The sequence below is a fragment of the Cyprinodon tularosa genome, unplaced genomic scaffold (genome assembly GCF_016077235.1).
Source record: "Cyprinodon tularosa strain WSP-4 unplaced genomic scaffold, ASM1607723v1 ctg226, whole genome shotgun sequence".
Classification (NCBI taxonomy): Eukaryota; Metazoa; Chordata; class Actinopteri; order Cyprinodontiformes; family Cyprinodontidae; genus Cyprinodon; species Cyprinodon tularosa.
In genome coordinates, this window is record NW_024038844.1 from 286,754 (window position 1) to 301,229 (window position 14,476).

General features: G+C 37.0%; 1 protein-coding gene and 1 non-coding gene across 5 annotated transcripts in view; one reads left to right on the plus strand and one right to left on the minus strand.

Moving 5' to 3' along the window:
- The window catches only part of LOC119784439 (nucleosome-remodeling factor subunit BPTF-like), a 53,898-nt gene extending 46,188 nt beyond the window's left edge, over window positions 1-7,710 (minus strand). For 3 of the 4 annotated variants that reach the window (XM_038286489.1, XM_038286486.1, XM_038286487.1), the window contains exons 1-2: window positions 6,907-7,710; window positions 3,906-4,728 (exon numbers count right to left, since the gene is read on the minus strand). In XM_038286489.1, the coding sequence (XP_038142417.1) occupies window positions 3,906-4,728; window positions 6,907-7,468 (1,385 nt within the window). In that variant the 5' untranslated portion in view covers window positions 7,469-7,710. The remainder of the gene's footprint in view (window positions 1-3,905; window positions 4,729-6,906) is intronic. The other variant, XM_038286485.1, reaches the window with a different exon arrangement.
- A 793-nt stretch (window positions 7,711-8,503) lies between these two features.
- trnas-aga lies at window positions 8,504-8,585 on the plus strand. The gene has a single exon. It is a non-coding gene; the product is annotated as a tRNA-Ser (tRNA).
- Window positions 8,586-14,476: the final 5,891 nt, after the last annotated feature.

Below are 14,476 nucleotides of genomic sequence, written 5' to 3' on the forward strand. Positions count from 1 at the left end.
TTCGGTTCGGTTCACGGTTTCGTGGTCACGGTTTTCGGTTCTGTTCGGTATATGTTTATTGATACACTGAAAAATAAAAAAAATAATAAAAACTATAAAAATTAATGAATTTTTTAAAAAATTAAATTAATGAAAAAAATCCCAAAAAACGAATGAATTGTAATTATTTTTAATGATTCGCGGAAACCACGGCATTTAATCATCTCACGAATGCCCTCTACGATCTACGAGGAACTCAGAGCGGAGCGGACGGGAGCCACAGCGGAGGCTGTAGGCTTTGCTTTGTGCAGGCGGTCTGGAGCGCAGCGGGGCGGAGTGGAGCGGAGCGCTGGCGGAGTATGTGGGATTTCGGGGTTAGCATGACATGTTGGTCATGTTGCTGTTAGCATAAACAAAACGTGTTGCACAATGCTTGCACACTGTTGCACGGTTCAGACGGTTTTCATAAACTGTTTCATCCCTAATATATATATATATATATATATATATATATATATATATATATTAGGGCTGCAACTAACGATTATTTAAAAAATCGATGAATCGGCCGATTATTTTTTCGATTAATCGATGAATCGGACAAAAAAATTTTTTTAAATTAACCTCTTTATTCCAAAATAAACATTTTAGACAGAACAAACAAGCACACAAGTACAGGTTGCTCATTAACTGTACTGGTGCAATATGAAAAATAAATGTTTGTGTTAAAACTACGCAAACTTACATGAGAAATGTAGCTGTACATCCACAAAATATAGGGTACTTTGTTTCATAAAGCGCAAAAAGAGACAGGCATTTTTGTTTTTTTAAAGCCCCTAAGGGGTTCAAACAATAGGCCCCCCCATTTCAACAAATGAGTCTTTTTAGACTAGAAGAGTTCTGCGTTTTAAGACAGGAAAGTATAGCAGTTAAAGTTGCTACTTGAGAAAATACTGAACCATAGAGATAAAAATAGCCCTGTGATTCAAATTATGAATTGTATTTGGAATAAAAATGAGAGAACTAGGGGTGGTAAAAAACACATCCTCCAAAGACAGATATTTACATGGGAATGTGGCATATAATTAATTGACATATTACTGATCTTGCTGGATTTTGTTCTGCTTTACTTCCATAAATTGCAGGATCTTCTTTACTTTATCTTTGCCAGAAGATTTAAACTTTAAAAGCCTTGCCCTCATAATTTGCAAGTTAATTTATTTATAAAGAAAATATAAACGCTGCTTAAACCAATTCAAATGAAATTAAAAGTAAAATAAGTAGCCAACCTTATCACTGTCTGTAACCTACTAACACGGTAAGGAAAGCATCAGATGAGCTACCTGAGAAACTAACGTAACGTTTCCCCACTTTAAAACGAAACAAATTGAAGGCTCCAACATGTTTTCTTTTAAGGTGTTGCGTCATAACAGTGGTGCTTCCGCGCCATGTTCATTTGTTTTTACAAAAGTTGCATGTTACGACTTTTTTCACTTTACAAAGCGCAGGCTATTTTAATTATTGTGATCAATTTGCGCCGTCAATCCCGGCGCATGCACGCTTCATTTGAAGTCTGGACGCTGAGGGTAAACTCCTCACTAAAATCCTGCGGCTCTGACTGCAGCGCTGAGAGGGATTCCTGTGGGAGAGGGAGAAAGGGGTTGGGATGGCGGAGGCGCCCCATGGCAGGCAAAAGCCGCCAGTGACACCGTAAAAAGTCGCCAGATTTGTCGCTAGTCGCTTTTTTGAAAAATAGTCGCTGGAGGGGTCTGAAAAGTCGCTGAGTTGGCAACACTGCAACTGCGGCGCTGACTCGCTCCGCCATATTTTTTTTTCTTCCCCCGGATGAAGGCGGCGGCGGATGACGCATTAATCGCGCGACAAAACTAATCGATGATTAAATTCGTTGCCAACGCTTTTAAAAGTCGATTTTTATCGATTCGTTGTTGCAGCCCTAATATATATATATATATATATATATATATATAAATAATGTAAATACAGATGTTGATCTTTAAGTATGAATGAACACTGGTATCTCAGCCTGTTTTTAAGGCTCAATCTTAATTTTATCTGGTTTGAATGATCAATTCATCATTCAGTTTTTTTCCGATCGTCATCTGCTATTGCTGAACCAGCATAAACATAAAATATACATAAATCTGTTCCTATCAAATGCTATTGATGCTGCTGCTCTCTTAATAATGATAAAAGGGGCAGCAGCCTCAACTCTGTTTAATGCAAGGCTGCACAATATATCCTAAATATGAATTATCCTTACAGCATAAGGATTGTTTGGAGTGAAGTAATTTATTATAAACCTGTATTTTACATGCCAAGTTAACATTTAGCCAGCTGAACTGAGTCCCATTGGATCAGATGCTCACATTGGACCAAAAATGACAAACCAAAAACAAGGAAGGTCACAAAGTGTAGGAAGCAGTGAAAAGAAAGGTGGAAGGAGGTATAGTAAATAGCCAATACTTGTGCTCTATCAAAGGGCCCCATACTATATTCAGTAATTCAGCCATTCACACGCTGACAGAAGCAGGGCTGCCATACAACTGGCACCGCTGGGGCCCCTGATCCTGTCAGCAGGCAAGGCAGGTAAAGTATCTTTACCAAGGACACGACTAAGGTGGACGAAGCACGGGCTTGAACAAGGAAACCAGCGGGAACAAGATGAAATCCTACATCCTGAACAGGTATATAATCACAAAATGAATCATCATTCCTATATCTACTGATATTATAGGCACTGCAACATACTCTGATACAACCTGAAATTTAAGAGATCCTATTTCTGCTATGAATGTTGTTTGAAGAACTTACATGCCTAACATTGCAAAGACACAACTTCACCTTCTATAGACTCCAGATTGAGAACACCGAGAAAATGTAGTTAATGCTTTAACCTGCCTGTGAATCCCCCTGAATTATTAGTGAGAATAGTTTGATTCTATTTCATAATAACATTCACTAAATGATGTAATGAACTTTAATACAGATGTTTAAGTTTGGAAACAGTTTGTTCCAAAGAGGGATAGTCTCCCAGATAAAACCGGACATAAACGGTTTGATATTTTCAATCATTGCAAGCATAACCAGCTCAAACCATAGGATGAACCTGCAGGGTTTAAAAGATCACAGCTCACGATGCATGTTGTCACACTGTGCGGCCCAACGCTTTGATGCAACCTTGTGATGGCCAACTGAATTTCAAACAGGTCTGATTTTCTTCCGATCTCACGGTTCCTGATCAGGAGGTTGTCGTGAGGCCGATCATCTCTCGTTACCCCCTGCACACTACATGACGCACGATCAGGCTGAAAGTCGGCCCGATCGACAAAATTTTTTGCACGGCTGGAGAACTGGCCCGAAAAGGTTAAAAACACTCATACAGTGTAAGCCCGGCTTAAGGGAGATTGTTAGACTGAAAAAGGGTGACAAAACTACCATGCGAAAAAGTTGTTATATTACAGAACTGTAATTAGCACCAAACTGCATGCACCAAATTACTGAAAAAAAAAAAAAAGAAAAATAGGACCTAACATTTTTTTCTTCTGATTTGAGCTAGTCTGTGATGACTGTCAAAAAAAAATAAAATAAATAAATACAAATCAGTCTGTCTGATCAAATGCAAAAACTCACCTCATTTTTCTTCTATAAAAACATCAACCTGCAGAATCTTTTTATGCACCGACCAAAAACAGTTATGGTAAAATGTGAATATTCTAAAGATCTAAATCTGCCAGTCTTGGGTCTTAACTGATAATATTTTGTATTTGATTTCATTTAATAAAGTATTGCTGTAAAATGTATTTACAAAGTGAAATTATACAAAGATAAAGCGACCCTAAATTCTGAATCCTATGAAAGATCAAGAGATCCACCCTTTAAATCCTAACAAAAAACTAAAAACTTACACGACAATCCGGCGATTCAGGAACCAGTATTTACGATGGTGTCGGTCAAAGCCAACTGGAAGCTGTCGAAGAAAGGGCTTGGTCTTCTGCAATTCAGGCACGCAGTCTGCCACGCCAGGCACCTTGTGCGCCACACAAACCTCACACTGCCACTCATCCTCTGGCACTTCCTGTAAAGGCGGTTTCACGCACTCCAAATGATAAACAGCTGCGCATGTCTCACAGCACAGAAGATCACCAAGTCGGTGGCACACCCTGCAGTGGTCGTCATAGGCAACCACCCCTTCCGACATGAGCTCCTCACGGGCGATGTTAGTCGCCAGGAAATGGTCCACCAAAAACTGGAGAACTTTGATTTTGCTTTCCAAAGTCTCATAGGGATAATCCTCGTTCTCAAGGAAGGGCAGAATGTGGCGGTATTCTGAGTCACTCTCGCAGTAAGCCCGCACCACCTCTGGCCAGGTCATACCATCCACAAAATACAACGTAGAGTTAACAGAGTCCTTCACGTCAGCAGGACCAAATGTGGTGTTGGACGTGTCCTCCTCTCTGAGAATAGCTTTGAGCAAAGAGATGTGGGTCTCTGCCAGTAATGTACACTGCTCTTGGCTGGCCAGGGCTGCACAGAAATCCTCGAAACGGAACGGGGAGAGACGCAACACTGTGCCAAAGTTGCGTAGGACCTCGTAGACAGCAGACACATTGAGAAGCTGTGAGGTAGGAACCAGAAGGTCCTCAGAGGTCTTGGGAAGCTCCAAGGGAGGAATGTCCTTCGCTTCAAGAAGGGGAGAGGGTGGTCGCAGAGCACGAGTCCTTTTCCGACCTGCAAAGAGTAAAAAGAAAAGAGTCAGGAAGGAAGAAGGATGGTACTAGACAATAGAAACCAAAGAAAAACATAATAACCAACTGCAATATATAAAGGCTCCTGGCTTACTTTTATCAACAAACAAATAGTAATAATAATAAAATAACAAAACTGAGTCACTTCATAATATCCAACACGATGTGAGAGCAGAACTTTCCAGATATAGAAAAATCATATCACCATTATTAAAAACAGCCAAATATTTCTTATTAATTATATTCCAAGTCAAGGACCTGATCAACAGTGTTACCAAAGAGCTGAGCTAATTTAACAACTCATTTTATCAACTTAGCGCCTGCTGGATTACCGTTTTTATTAAGAAGATTTACAGACCAGAGCAGAGAATTAATGCCAGACAAGTACAAAAACAAAATCATTGTCTATGTCATTATCTATACTTTCTAAAACAAAATGTAAAATATGCAAAATAAAGCAAAAACCAGTTTCAGTAATCACAAACCATAACCAAGTTTAACAACCAATAAAGGCTTTTAGCTGCAAAATAATTAATCAGTTCTGTTTTTTGTGAGGCTGAATAATTTCTGCAGATGAAAAGTAACCTAAGCAGGCAGAGGGGACTTTGTACATTTGTGAACAATTACGTTATTTTAGGAGACAAACCTGCCTACAAGACAAATACAGTTCAAACCTGGGAGACTTATATATAAAGTTATTTTCTAATTCTATATGAAAGTAAATGACATTAAAGTAAAACAGTGTTCAATATATACAATGCTTCCTAGTTTTATATAAAATTACAATATGGCATGTTGAAAATGAATCTCCATCAACAGAGAGGCGATTATGGCATTGCAACAAAAGAGGGCTTCTTATAATTTATGAAAAACTTTCCCATCTTCATGCATCAGACCCTTTATCTTTAGTCATGACCTCCACTTCTTTGAATGTTGCAGGTCACCTTACTATCATTCTAACCTTTAGCTCTGAGGTTTTCGCTTGAGGCTATAGACGGGACTCTGACTGGGTCACTTTATAACATTAATATTTATTCAAATGAAACAGGTTTTATCATTTAAAATTATATTATAAGTCTAAATCTGTCACTGGTGTGAATAAAGAAAAATTGCAATGTCTGTATTTCTACTTTGAAAAAAAAAAAGTACAATTTTCTGAAGATAAATTATCCTCACTAAACACTGAAGATAAATTAAATTAAACAGGTCATGTTGGAAGTGAAAAGGAATGTGCATAATTGCTAACCCATTTAAAGAGCATCCAATCTTGACCAGAAGGTAGTGAAATATTACATTCTAATAGTATATATCAAATAAATGTGCCGGAATAAAATAAAATAAATCAACTTGATATCACAGAGAAACTTGCAGAAACTTGATTTGATGCAGAATCAAATCAAGATGTGGATCAACCTGCAAAAGTTGTATTAGTAAATATAAAAACAAGATTACAAAATAGAGGAATGCTGCAAAGCATTCAACCCAAGTGTCCATTAAAGACCACGTGGAAAAGCTTTCCCCTGTCACTATGGTAACGGAGAGCCGCTTCATTTTACTTTTTAACAAAAATATGTATTTTTTTCTTTACATAAACTAGGTCTAGAATCCAGCAGTCTTTATAAAGGGAAAAAGTAATCTAAAACTGACTTGGTGACAGTTTGTACAGACAGCGAAAACAAAAACATGACGAAAACATTTTTACCTGTTAAGCTATTAGTGATAAAACTAAAGCTGCATTAAGAACCGTTTTTTCCATACAGTGAAATTGAACTTAGGGACAACGCCAAATGTACAAACTGTGTCCAAAAATAGAAATTTCGACGAATGAAAAAACAACGATTTTGATAGTTTATGTATTCCGTCCATTCACCCATGTAAACAAAATGAAGACAAGGCGCGCGGAGATGTTGAGTAAAACCAACACGAGTACGTTTCAAAACAAAAACAAACATGTGCTGAATTGACAAAAGTTGGAAAAATAGAAGCCCCCTGCAACATGGATCAGATCCCCAAAGACAGGAGAGCCCACGGTAAACAAAGGCCTGTTTCTGACTGCCAGCTCCATTTTGAAAAATGCCGCTTCGTTTCTGTTTTGAGCTAAAAATAAGAAGCTGCTGCAAATGTGCTTTGCTGCACGGTGTGCACTTGCAGACCCACGTACCTGGGGTGCTACCGAGCGTGCTGTGGCTTCTGAAACTGCTCTCAGTACAGTAGCTGGCATCCTCATCATCTGGTAGGTCCTCCAAATAGTCAGAGTCGTTTACCAAGGCCTCTTCATCTTCTAGATCCGACGACGGATTGTCGTTCAATTCGTCTTCGTCGGACCGGTAGCTTATATTATCCTCCTCCTCATCGCTGTTGTCGTCGTAGACCACCTTAGTTTGAGGTCGCCTCACTCCGCCTCTGCTGCCGCGGCCACCTCTGGACCCTCTACCTCTGCCTCTTCCCCGGGATGCCGCTGAAGCCGCCGCGACGGAGGCTCCAACTTTCCTACGGCCCCGCGACGAATGAAAGTTATCTCGGCCGGATATATCTGTATCCACCTCCATGGATCCAATGCTGCAAACCGCGCCGTTTCCCCCCCTCCCTCGACCTCGTCCTCTGCCTCTCCCCCGTCCACGCATCCCTCTGCTCCTGCCGCCCCGGGAGCCCCGGACTGGCCCGGGTGAGCTTTCCCGCATCGCGGCTGCCTGTTTGGGCGGCCTTCCTCTTCTCCCCCTCATTGTAAGAGAGAGGCTCCTATGTTCCGCTTCAATTTCGGTGCTCGAAGAAGCCGCGCACACGGGAGAAAAATGGGGAAAAACTAAATATAGTGTCAAGCGACTGTCCCTAATTGGTCCCCACAGAGCCCCGGTCTCAGTTCAAAGGTGGGCAGCTCAAACTGAATGGCCGGTGTCCCGCTCCGAGTCGCCTGCAGACGCCATTTTTCTTCTCGACTCTCCCTCCGTTGAAAACACAGCAGGCCTCAAAGCTCCGTAAAGTTACACACAAGCAGTGACGTCCACACCGGAAGCACACGCGTTACCTTTAAACGACTAAGTACTGATTATAATCATTCAAATATCATAGTGTGTTATTCAACATAGACTAAAATAAAGTGAACAAGCCATTACCAGTCATATAGTTTAAAACTATCTGATTAAAGAAATGAACCCATTTAGTTTTAATAGGTTTATTTAAGCACTTCCGGAGGAGTGATTTTCACCTCTAGCTTGACGCTCTTAAACCTAAATAAATACGCGGTCACGTGACCATATTCTACAGCAGACGCCGTAGTTCATAAAATTACTTATCCGTGCATACGCTAAGTGCACTTAGCTGGCTTTTTGGTATGCCCCTGTGAGTAGATGTAAACACAGGTGGGATGCTCTGTTGTAGATTATTTACTCCACTAATCCCTTATCTTTTGTTTTCCTCCCTGACGCCATGTTGCTCAGGGTGAAACGAACCATCGAGCTCTGGATTTATGGGACTTAATTTAAAGTTTGTGACATTCAAATTGTTATCCATTAGTTTATTCTTTCCTAAACAGTCACTTTAGTTTTCCTTTTCTTAATACAGATTGAAATCACATATATTTTTGTGAAGTAAAAGGACCAGGTGAAAACGTACAGTTCTTACAGGGTATGAGATAGATATTATCACTTCACAAATCAATATTCACTAACAATATTTAACAACAACAATACAACTAAATATGCAGCGTTGATGCAGTTTGTCGACGGATAAAATTGATCAGCACACACCCTTCAGTGTGAGTTGTCGTGGCCGAGTGGTTAAGGCGATGGACTAGAAATCCATTGGGGTCTCCCCGCGCAGGTTCGAATCCTGCCGACAACGAACTTTTCATTTTTTCTTTCCCGATTAACAAAATAACAAGGTTTAATCACTCACTTCTGATTGACATGTAATTACATTTAGCAAACATCTTACATGAAGCGATGAAGTGATTTTTAAATACTGTCCAATCAATATAATTACTACAGATGCACCAATATGAAATTTTGGTCTGATATCAATATCCGGTATTATTGCTTTTAAGGCCGATAACTGATATTTACCGATATTGCACTTTCACACACATACACGCACAACCCCATAGTAGAATTTCAGGGATGGTTATATTTTGCACCAACTATACGTCAACGAAGCTGATGTCCTCAATGTCTTAATTTATTTTTTTAAAAGTGATACTTTCAAATAAGATTGCACAGCTAACACAAGTGACCTCCAGTGTTACTATTTACAATTTCTATTCTAAACAGGTGTATATAACTCACCATCCTAACTTGATAAAACTACTAGGACTAAGTTTTGATAACAAATTGAAATGATAAACTATAAAGAAATTAGCGAAGTGGGAAAAAACTCTTTTGTGGATATGTAAATGAGATTCATATTTCTGGATCCTATTCATGGTAAAAAGGAATTGTTATATGGCAAAACATGTTTCAACCACCACTTAGAAATATAAAAGTCTATCCTGACAGTTAATATTTTACCACTTGAACTGGTATTTTCAAGAACGTAAATGTCCCAATACAAAAACAGCACTTCCACAGGCAAGCAAGCATAAAAAATGTGAAATAAAATTGAAGGTCCTGTTAAAATGTTAACCTCTTAAAACCCACCGGGTCGCCTTAAGTGGGGGTGATAATTCAGAATGCATAAAATTCCACTGGTAAAATTTTTACCAGCAGGTGGAGCCATTGTGCGCAGCTCCAAGCTGACACCAAAAGTTCCATAGCCCACAGCTCTGGAACTGTTACAGCTAGCTTTGTGGTTGACATGATGTTGAACAAATGTAACACAATAAAACCTGCCTTTTCTCAAGAATGTCTTTATAACTGCTGTTCAAAAAAGACCTATCATTTCCGAGAATAAAAAAAACAACTTTGAGTCATGTTTGAACTGATGCAGGTTGGTCTGAGTTCTAGTCACCCAATTTTAATTTATATATTAGGAAACTAGAGGGTGTTAGCTTTCAAATAATCAGGTCAGATGCCAAGTAAAGTGTTCAGATGCGTCTGATGCTTCTACTGCTTCTGTGTTTAGTGGCAGATAGTGGCATTGCTATTTTTACTGTTATAAGTGGCTAAAAAGTAGTTTTAATATATTTTAAAGTGAGAAAGTCCACCTGAAAACTTAACCTGTGCAGTCAGTTCATTAAGATTAGGATCCTGCCTTTATTAGTTTTTAAGTAATGCTCATTCTAGTTTAATAATCTCCCGTTGGAATGTAGGAGTAATTAAACAAACACAAATATTTTCATTCTTAAAGCTTTCAGGGTTGTCTTTCAAACTCATAGATTAACAAAAACAGTAAGAACCGTTGCATTTACTTTTTTTTTAAGATCAGCCACCCAAAAAAAGACCAACACATCCAGAGAGGATGTGCAAAATAACACCGTTATCCAGGATTCATAGAGGATAAACCACAGGGATGTTCTTCTTTTATTATTACTTATCTTATTCATTTATCTTTATTTTGGTCCATTTAATATGTTTAAAAACTTTCCATCACACCTTTCAAACTGAAACATCCAGAAAAGTGCTGTCTCCTGTAATGGTGAGTTTTTATAAAATCTACAGCCTCCTAGAAGGTCTGATTTTTTTTTTTTTTTTTTTTGCTGTTTTGTCAATTGTAAGAAAAATAAATAAAATAATGAATTAAGCTTTTTAATCCTTAGACTATTATCAAATATTCATACACAGTGTAGTTTGCATAGGTTTCGATTGCTCTGGTTCCTGGATCAGTGTCAGTAATCCAGTAATAGCTTATTATTTCCCCATTGTTTAATTTACTTGAACTGCAGAGAATAATTAATGAACGAAGTTGTAAAATTCTTAGTTTAAAGTATATTTAAGATGCAAGTATTTTAGTAGGGGCCATTCTGCTTTACTTTATTTCTCTAAAAATCACCAGAACGAAGAAAATAATGTATATTGTGAGAAAAATGTTCCACATAACTACAGTTATTGTTACTCAGTAACATTGTTCAGTGAAATCCTCTGAAAAACCTCCAACCTATAGCTGCACCCATCCTCATCTAACCCTGACAGGATTTCCTGCCAAAAATGTTTCTAAATCTCAGCCCAAAGTTTGGTGAAAAGTTGGCAGCCCTGTTTCCATTTCTGCGAGGTGGCAAACCTGGTCAAATCTAGTTTTCACATCTTTTAATTACCTATTGATAACAAACTATATAGGTTTACGAAACGAATTTAAATAGGCCAATGTAAAACATGAATTAAAATATCTGTCCATAGAAAACCCCATCTTAAAAGTCGACCTAGCCTAGCAGTTCAGTTACTTAAACAAAATGGCGTTCAGGATTGCGAACGTTAATTAGCAAAACCGCAAAAGTTAGATAGCAAAAAAATAAACAAATTGTGCTCAAGCTCGAACACACCTATACAGAAATTATGAGTGGCAAGCCTAAAAAGTAAACGAATTGAACACTTTAATATTTACCAACCTGGCCACCTGCGTTGTTCCACCGAAAAATCGCTAATTCGGAATCAAATTTTGCTCATTTTGATTGACAGAGGGGAGAGCTGGAAAGGTCCACTTTTAAGAGCGGGGGTGCTCACTCCGAACATTACTTGAGATTCCTCAAAATATGATTTATTTTAAAATATATCGCTTTACAAATACATTAAATTAAAAAAAAAGTTTAGCCTGCTTGTACTATACAGAGCTAGGTAGATAAGGTTAATACATAAAAAAAAGGAATGGTTTGGTCCTGTTTTACAGATACCAAACAGGAGGTTATTATAGTGGGTATATTTTATTTCTCAGGTAAAAAAAAAAAAAAAAAAAAAAAAAAAAAAAAAAAAATCTACAGGGCTGGTATATTTTCTACTTTGTGAGGAACCAAAAAAATAAAAATTAAATAAAAGAATGAAATTAAACAACCAAAAAGTAAGTGTTTCTTATATTATTTCAGTTCACCTTCAGCTTTGCTCTGGAAAAAATCTAAATCTAAATAAGCCATTTTTTTCTTAAAACAAGTGCATTTGTTCTTGGATTGAGAAGGCAAAAGAGACATTTTGCCCATGGGCCTAGGTTTGCATAGGGACCATAGGGACATGTCCCTACCAAAATTTTGGACCGACCTACTTGTCCTTACCAACAATTACATGTGAAGAACATGTTTATAATTTACAATACAACATTGTTGTAGCAGTATAGGAGTTCTGGATGGAGAATATTGAAAGACGAAAACATGTTTTATCTAAACTGCAAAATGTTTATTTATTTTTTACAATTTTGGTAAAATTCTTGCTCCAAGTGGGTTGTTTTTCGAGCTAAAGACATGTTTTCGAGTCTCTATAGTCCAGTTAACGATTAATCGATTACTACATTTGTTGACATTGTTTCAAAAATGTATTAATCCGGTGAATTGTTTTAGCCCTAAATAAAATACATGAGTTAAACAGAGTAACTACAGCCTAGATGTACAACTTGTAGAGTGAAGTTAATATATTAAATGCTCAGTGTCAGTTCATCTTCTAGTTCTAGTGCACATGTAAATACAGTACATTTTATTTGGCATCCCTTGAATCTAATATTTCACTTTGTTTCATGATACATTCTGCTAAATAGGCACAGATTTACCTACTGTCTTGTCAAATCTTCTCAAAGTGGAAAAAAGTCCTAATTCCTCATTCATCAGAGCCAGTTAAGCTTCATTCATTGATAAACAGCATCTAGTTTGTGTAGTGCTTATAAAATTTGTATAAATGTAGCAAGAAATGCTGCTTTTCTCTTTAAATGAAATACATCCTGATTTTCACGTCAAGCATAAAAAAATGAGCATGCATAATTTTGCATATGACCAATGACATCAGACCAATAGTGTCCCTACCAAAGTTGAAATCAAACCTATGCCGTTGATTTTGCCAATGGAACAAGACAATTTACACTTAAAATAAGAAAACACAATAGCATTGTCTTATTTCAACTGCACATTATCTAATTATCTTATTTTAAGAGTAAAAATAAGTCAAATTAACTCAAATTAAGGGTAAATACAATTAATTTAATTTTTTCCCAGTGTGACACTTATCAAAACCAAGCAGAGGAACATCCTGGTATCAGCAGCTTTCCACACCTGATCAAAGCAAGCTTAGGTGTCATGAATGATCAAAACAATGTAAAAAAAAAATGGAGTCAGTCTGACTATAATTTTTGTTCAGTATTTTGTTCTCAATTCCTCAAATGAAAATGTGATCACAGTGGAGTTACTCAGAGTAGCTCCAGTTTGTAAAGGTAGAATGATTTTATTTTATTTTGATACCGAACTAGCTTTAGGGCAACATTTTTTATGCTGTTTTTTTTATTAAATTTATATTAGACTAGAGTCTTTTAAATATATATATATTATATTTTATATTATATATTTAAGTTGGAAAGAACACGCCAAAATTTAAATTCTCAAGTTGAATATGACTTCTCTACGACTTTTAATAAAATACTATAATCAGTTATTGTAGTCACTGAGGGGGGAGGGGGTACTCATGGTAAGACAAAACGCTTTTAAGCATTTCTTTTAGTATTGATAATGGTTTTCAAATAACGAAAACCTCAAATTATATGATTAAATTAGAACATCCATGCAAAAAAATATTTAAAAAGTTAATTGCTTAGGAGTACCTTGCAACTCTATTAAAATACCTTTAATTTTTATATTTTTTGCCAAGTTAAAATTGGAAATACCACTTTATCAGGAATGTATGTGACAGGAAAACCCAAAGTAGTATAGAATTTGAAGTAAAAGTGAAAGGGTATAAGGCTGACATATTTTTTTTTTTATTCAAAAACTATTAAAAAAAAGCTTATAAATGTTGTCCTCATCACCCTGATAATCTTAAAAGAAAACCAATCAATGCCCCAGAAGTCCCATCATTAGTTAACGGTCACAGAGAGTTATTCAGCCTAAAAAATGGAAAGAGTTTGGCACAATTAGAAACTCCCTAACCTATTTAAATCCATTCAAACTGATAAGCTGTATCAGCAGGACAACTCTTTCATCTGCTTCCTCAAATCTGATAAAAGTCAGGCAAAAGAAAGCTATCAGATGCCTAAAGTTTGCCAAAAAACAAAACTTTTGAGGACAGAGCAAGCACATGGAGGACAGCACTATATTCAGATAATAAAATTTTTTAAACAACTACATTTTCTTTAACTAGCTGACAATCTTAACAATCACTGTAAAACATAGCATCGTGCTGTGAGGTTAATTTACTCCAACAAAGACAAAGAAGCAGTTTGAGTTGATGGTTAACTGGCTAAAAAATAGCTTACAATCGTGAAAAAAATAATAATTTTGGGATGAGGAAAAAGATTCACCTCACACAAGAGGACACAGACCCTTCAAATGAAGCCAGAACTGCATTGGATCAAGTGTTTTAAAGGACTTAAATCGGCTGAGTCAACATCTAAATGCAATCAGGCATTTGTGGTTAAATTTAAACAATTTCAACATTTGTCTTAACATCTATTCTCCATCAAATTAGTTTAATCCGTATTATTATTTTCAAAATGACCAAAGTTTCCACTGATAAGCCCCAATATTTGTTTTTGAAAAAGTTCCTGGAAGCCATGCAGCTCTAATTACAGCAATTCTATGAATTATTGATTCAGAGGGGCCTTATTTTATTTCCAACTCACCATTATGCATTCCTCTGTTTAAAACCAAAAAAAAAAACTTTAGTTTTTGTTCAGATCTC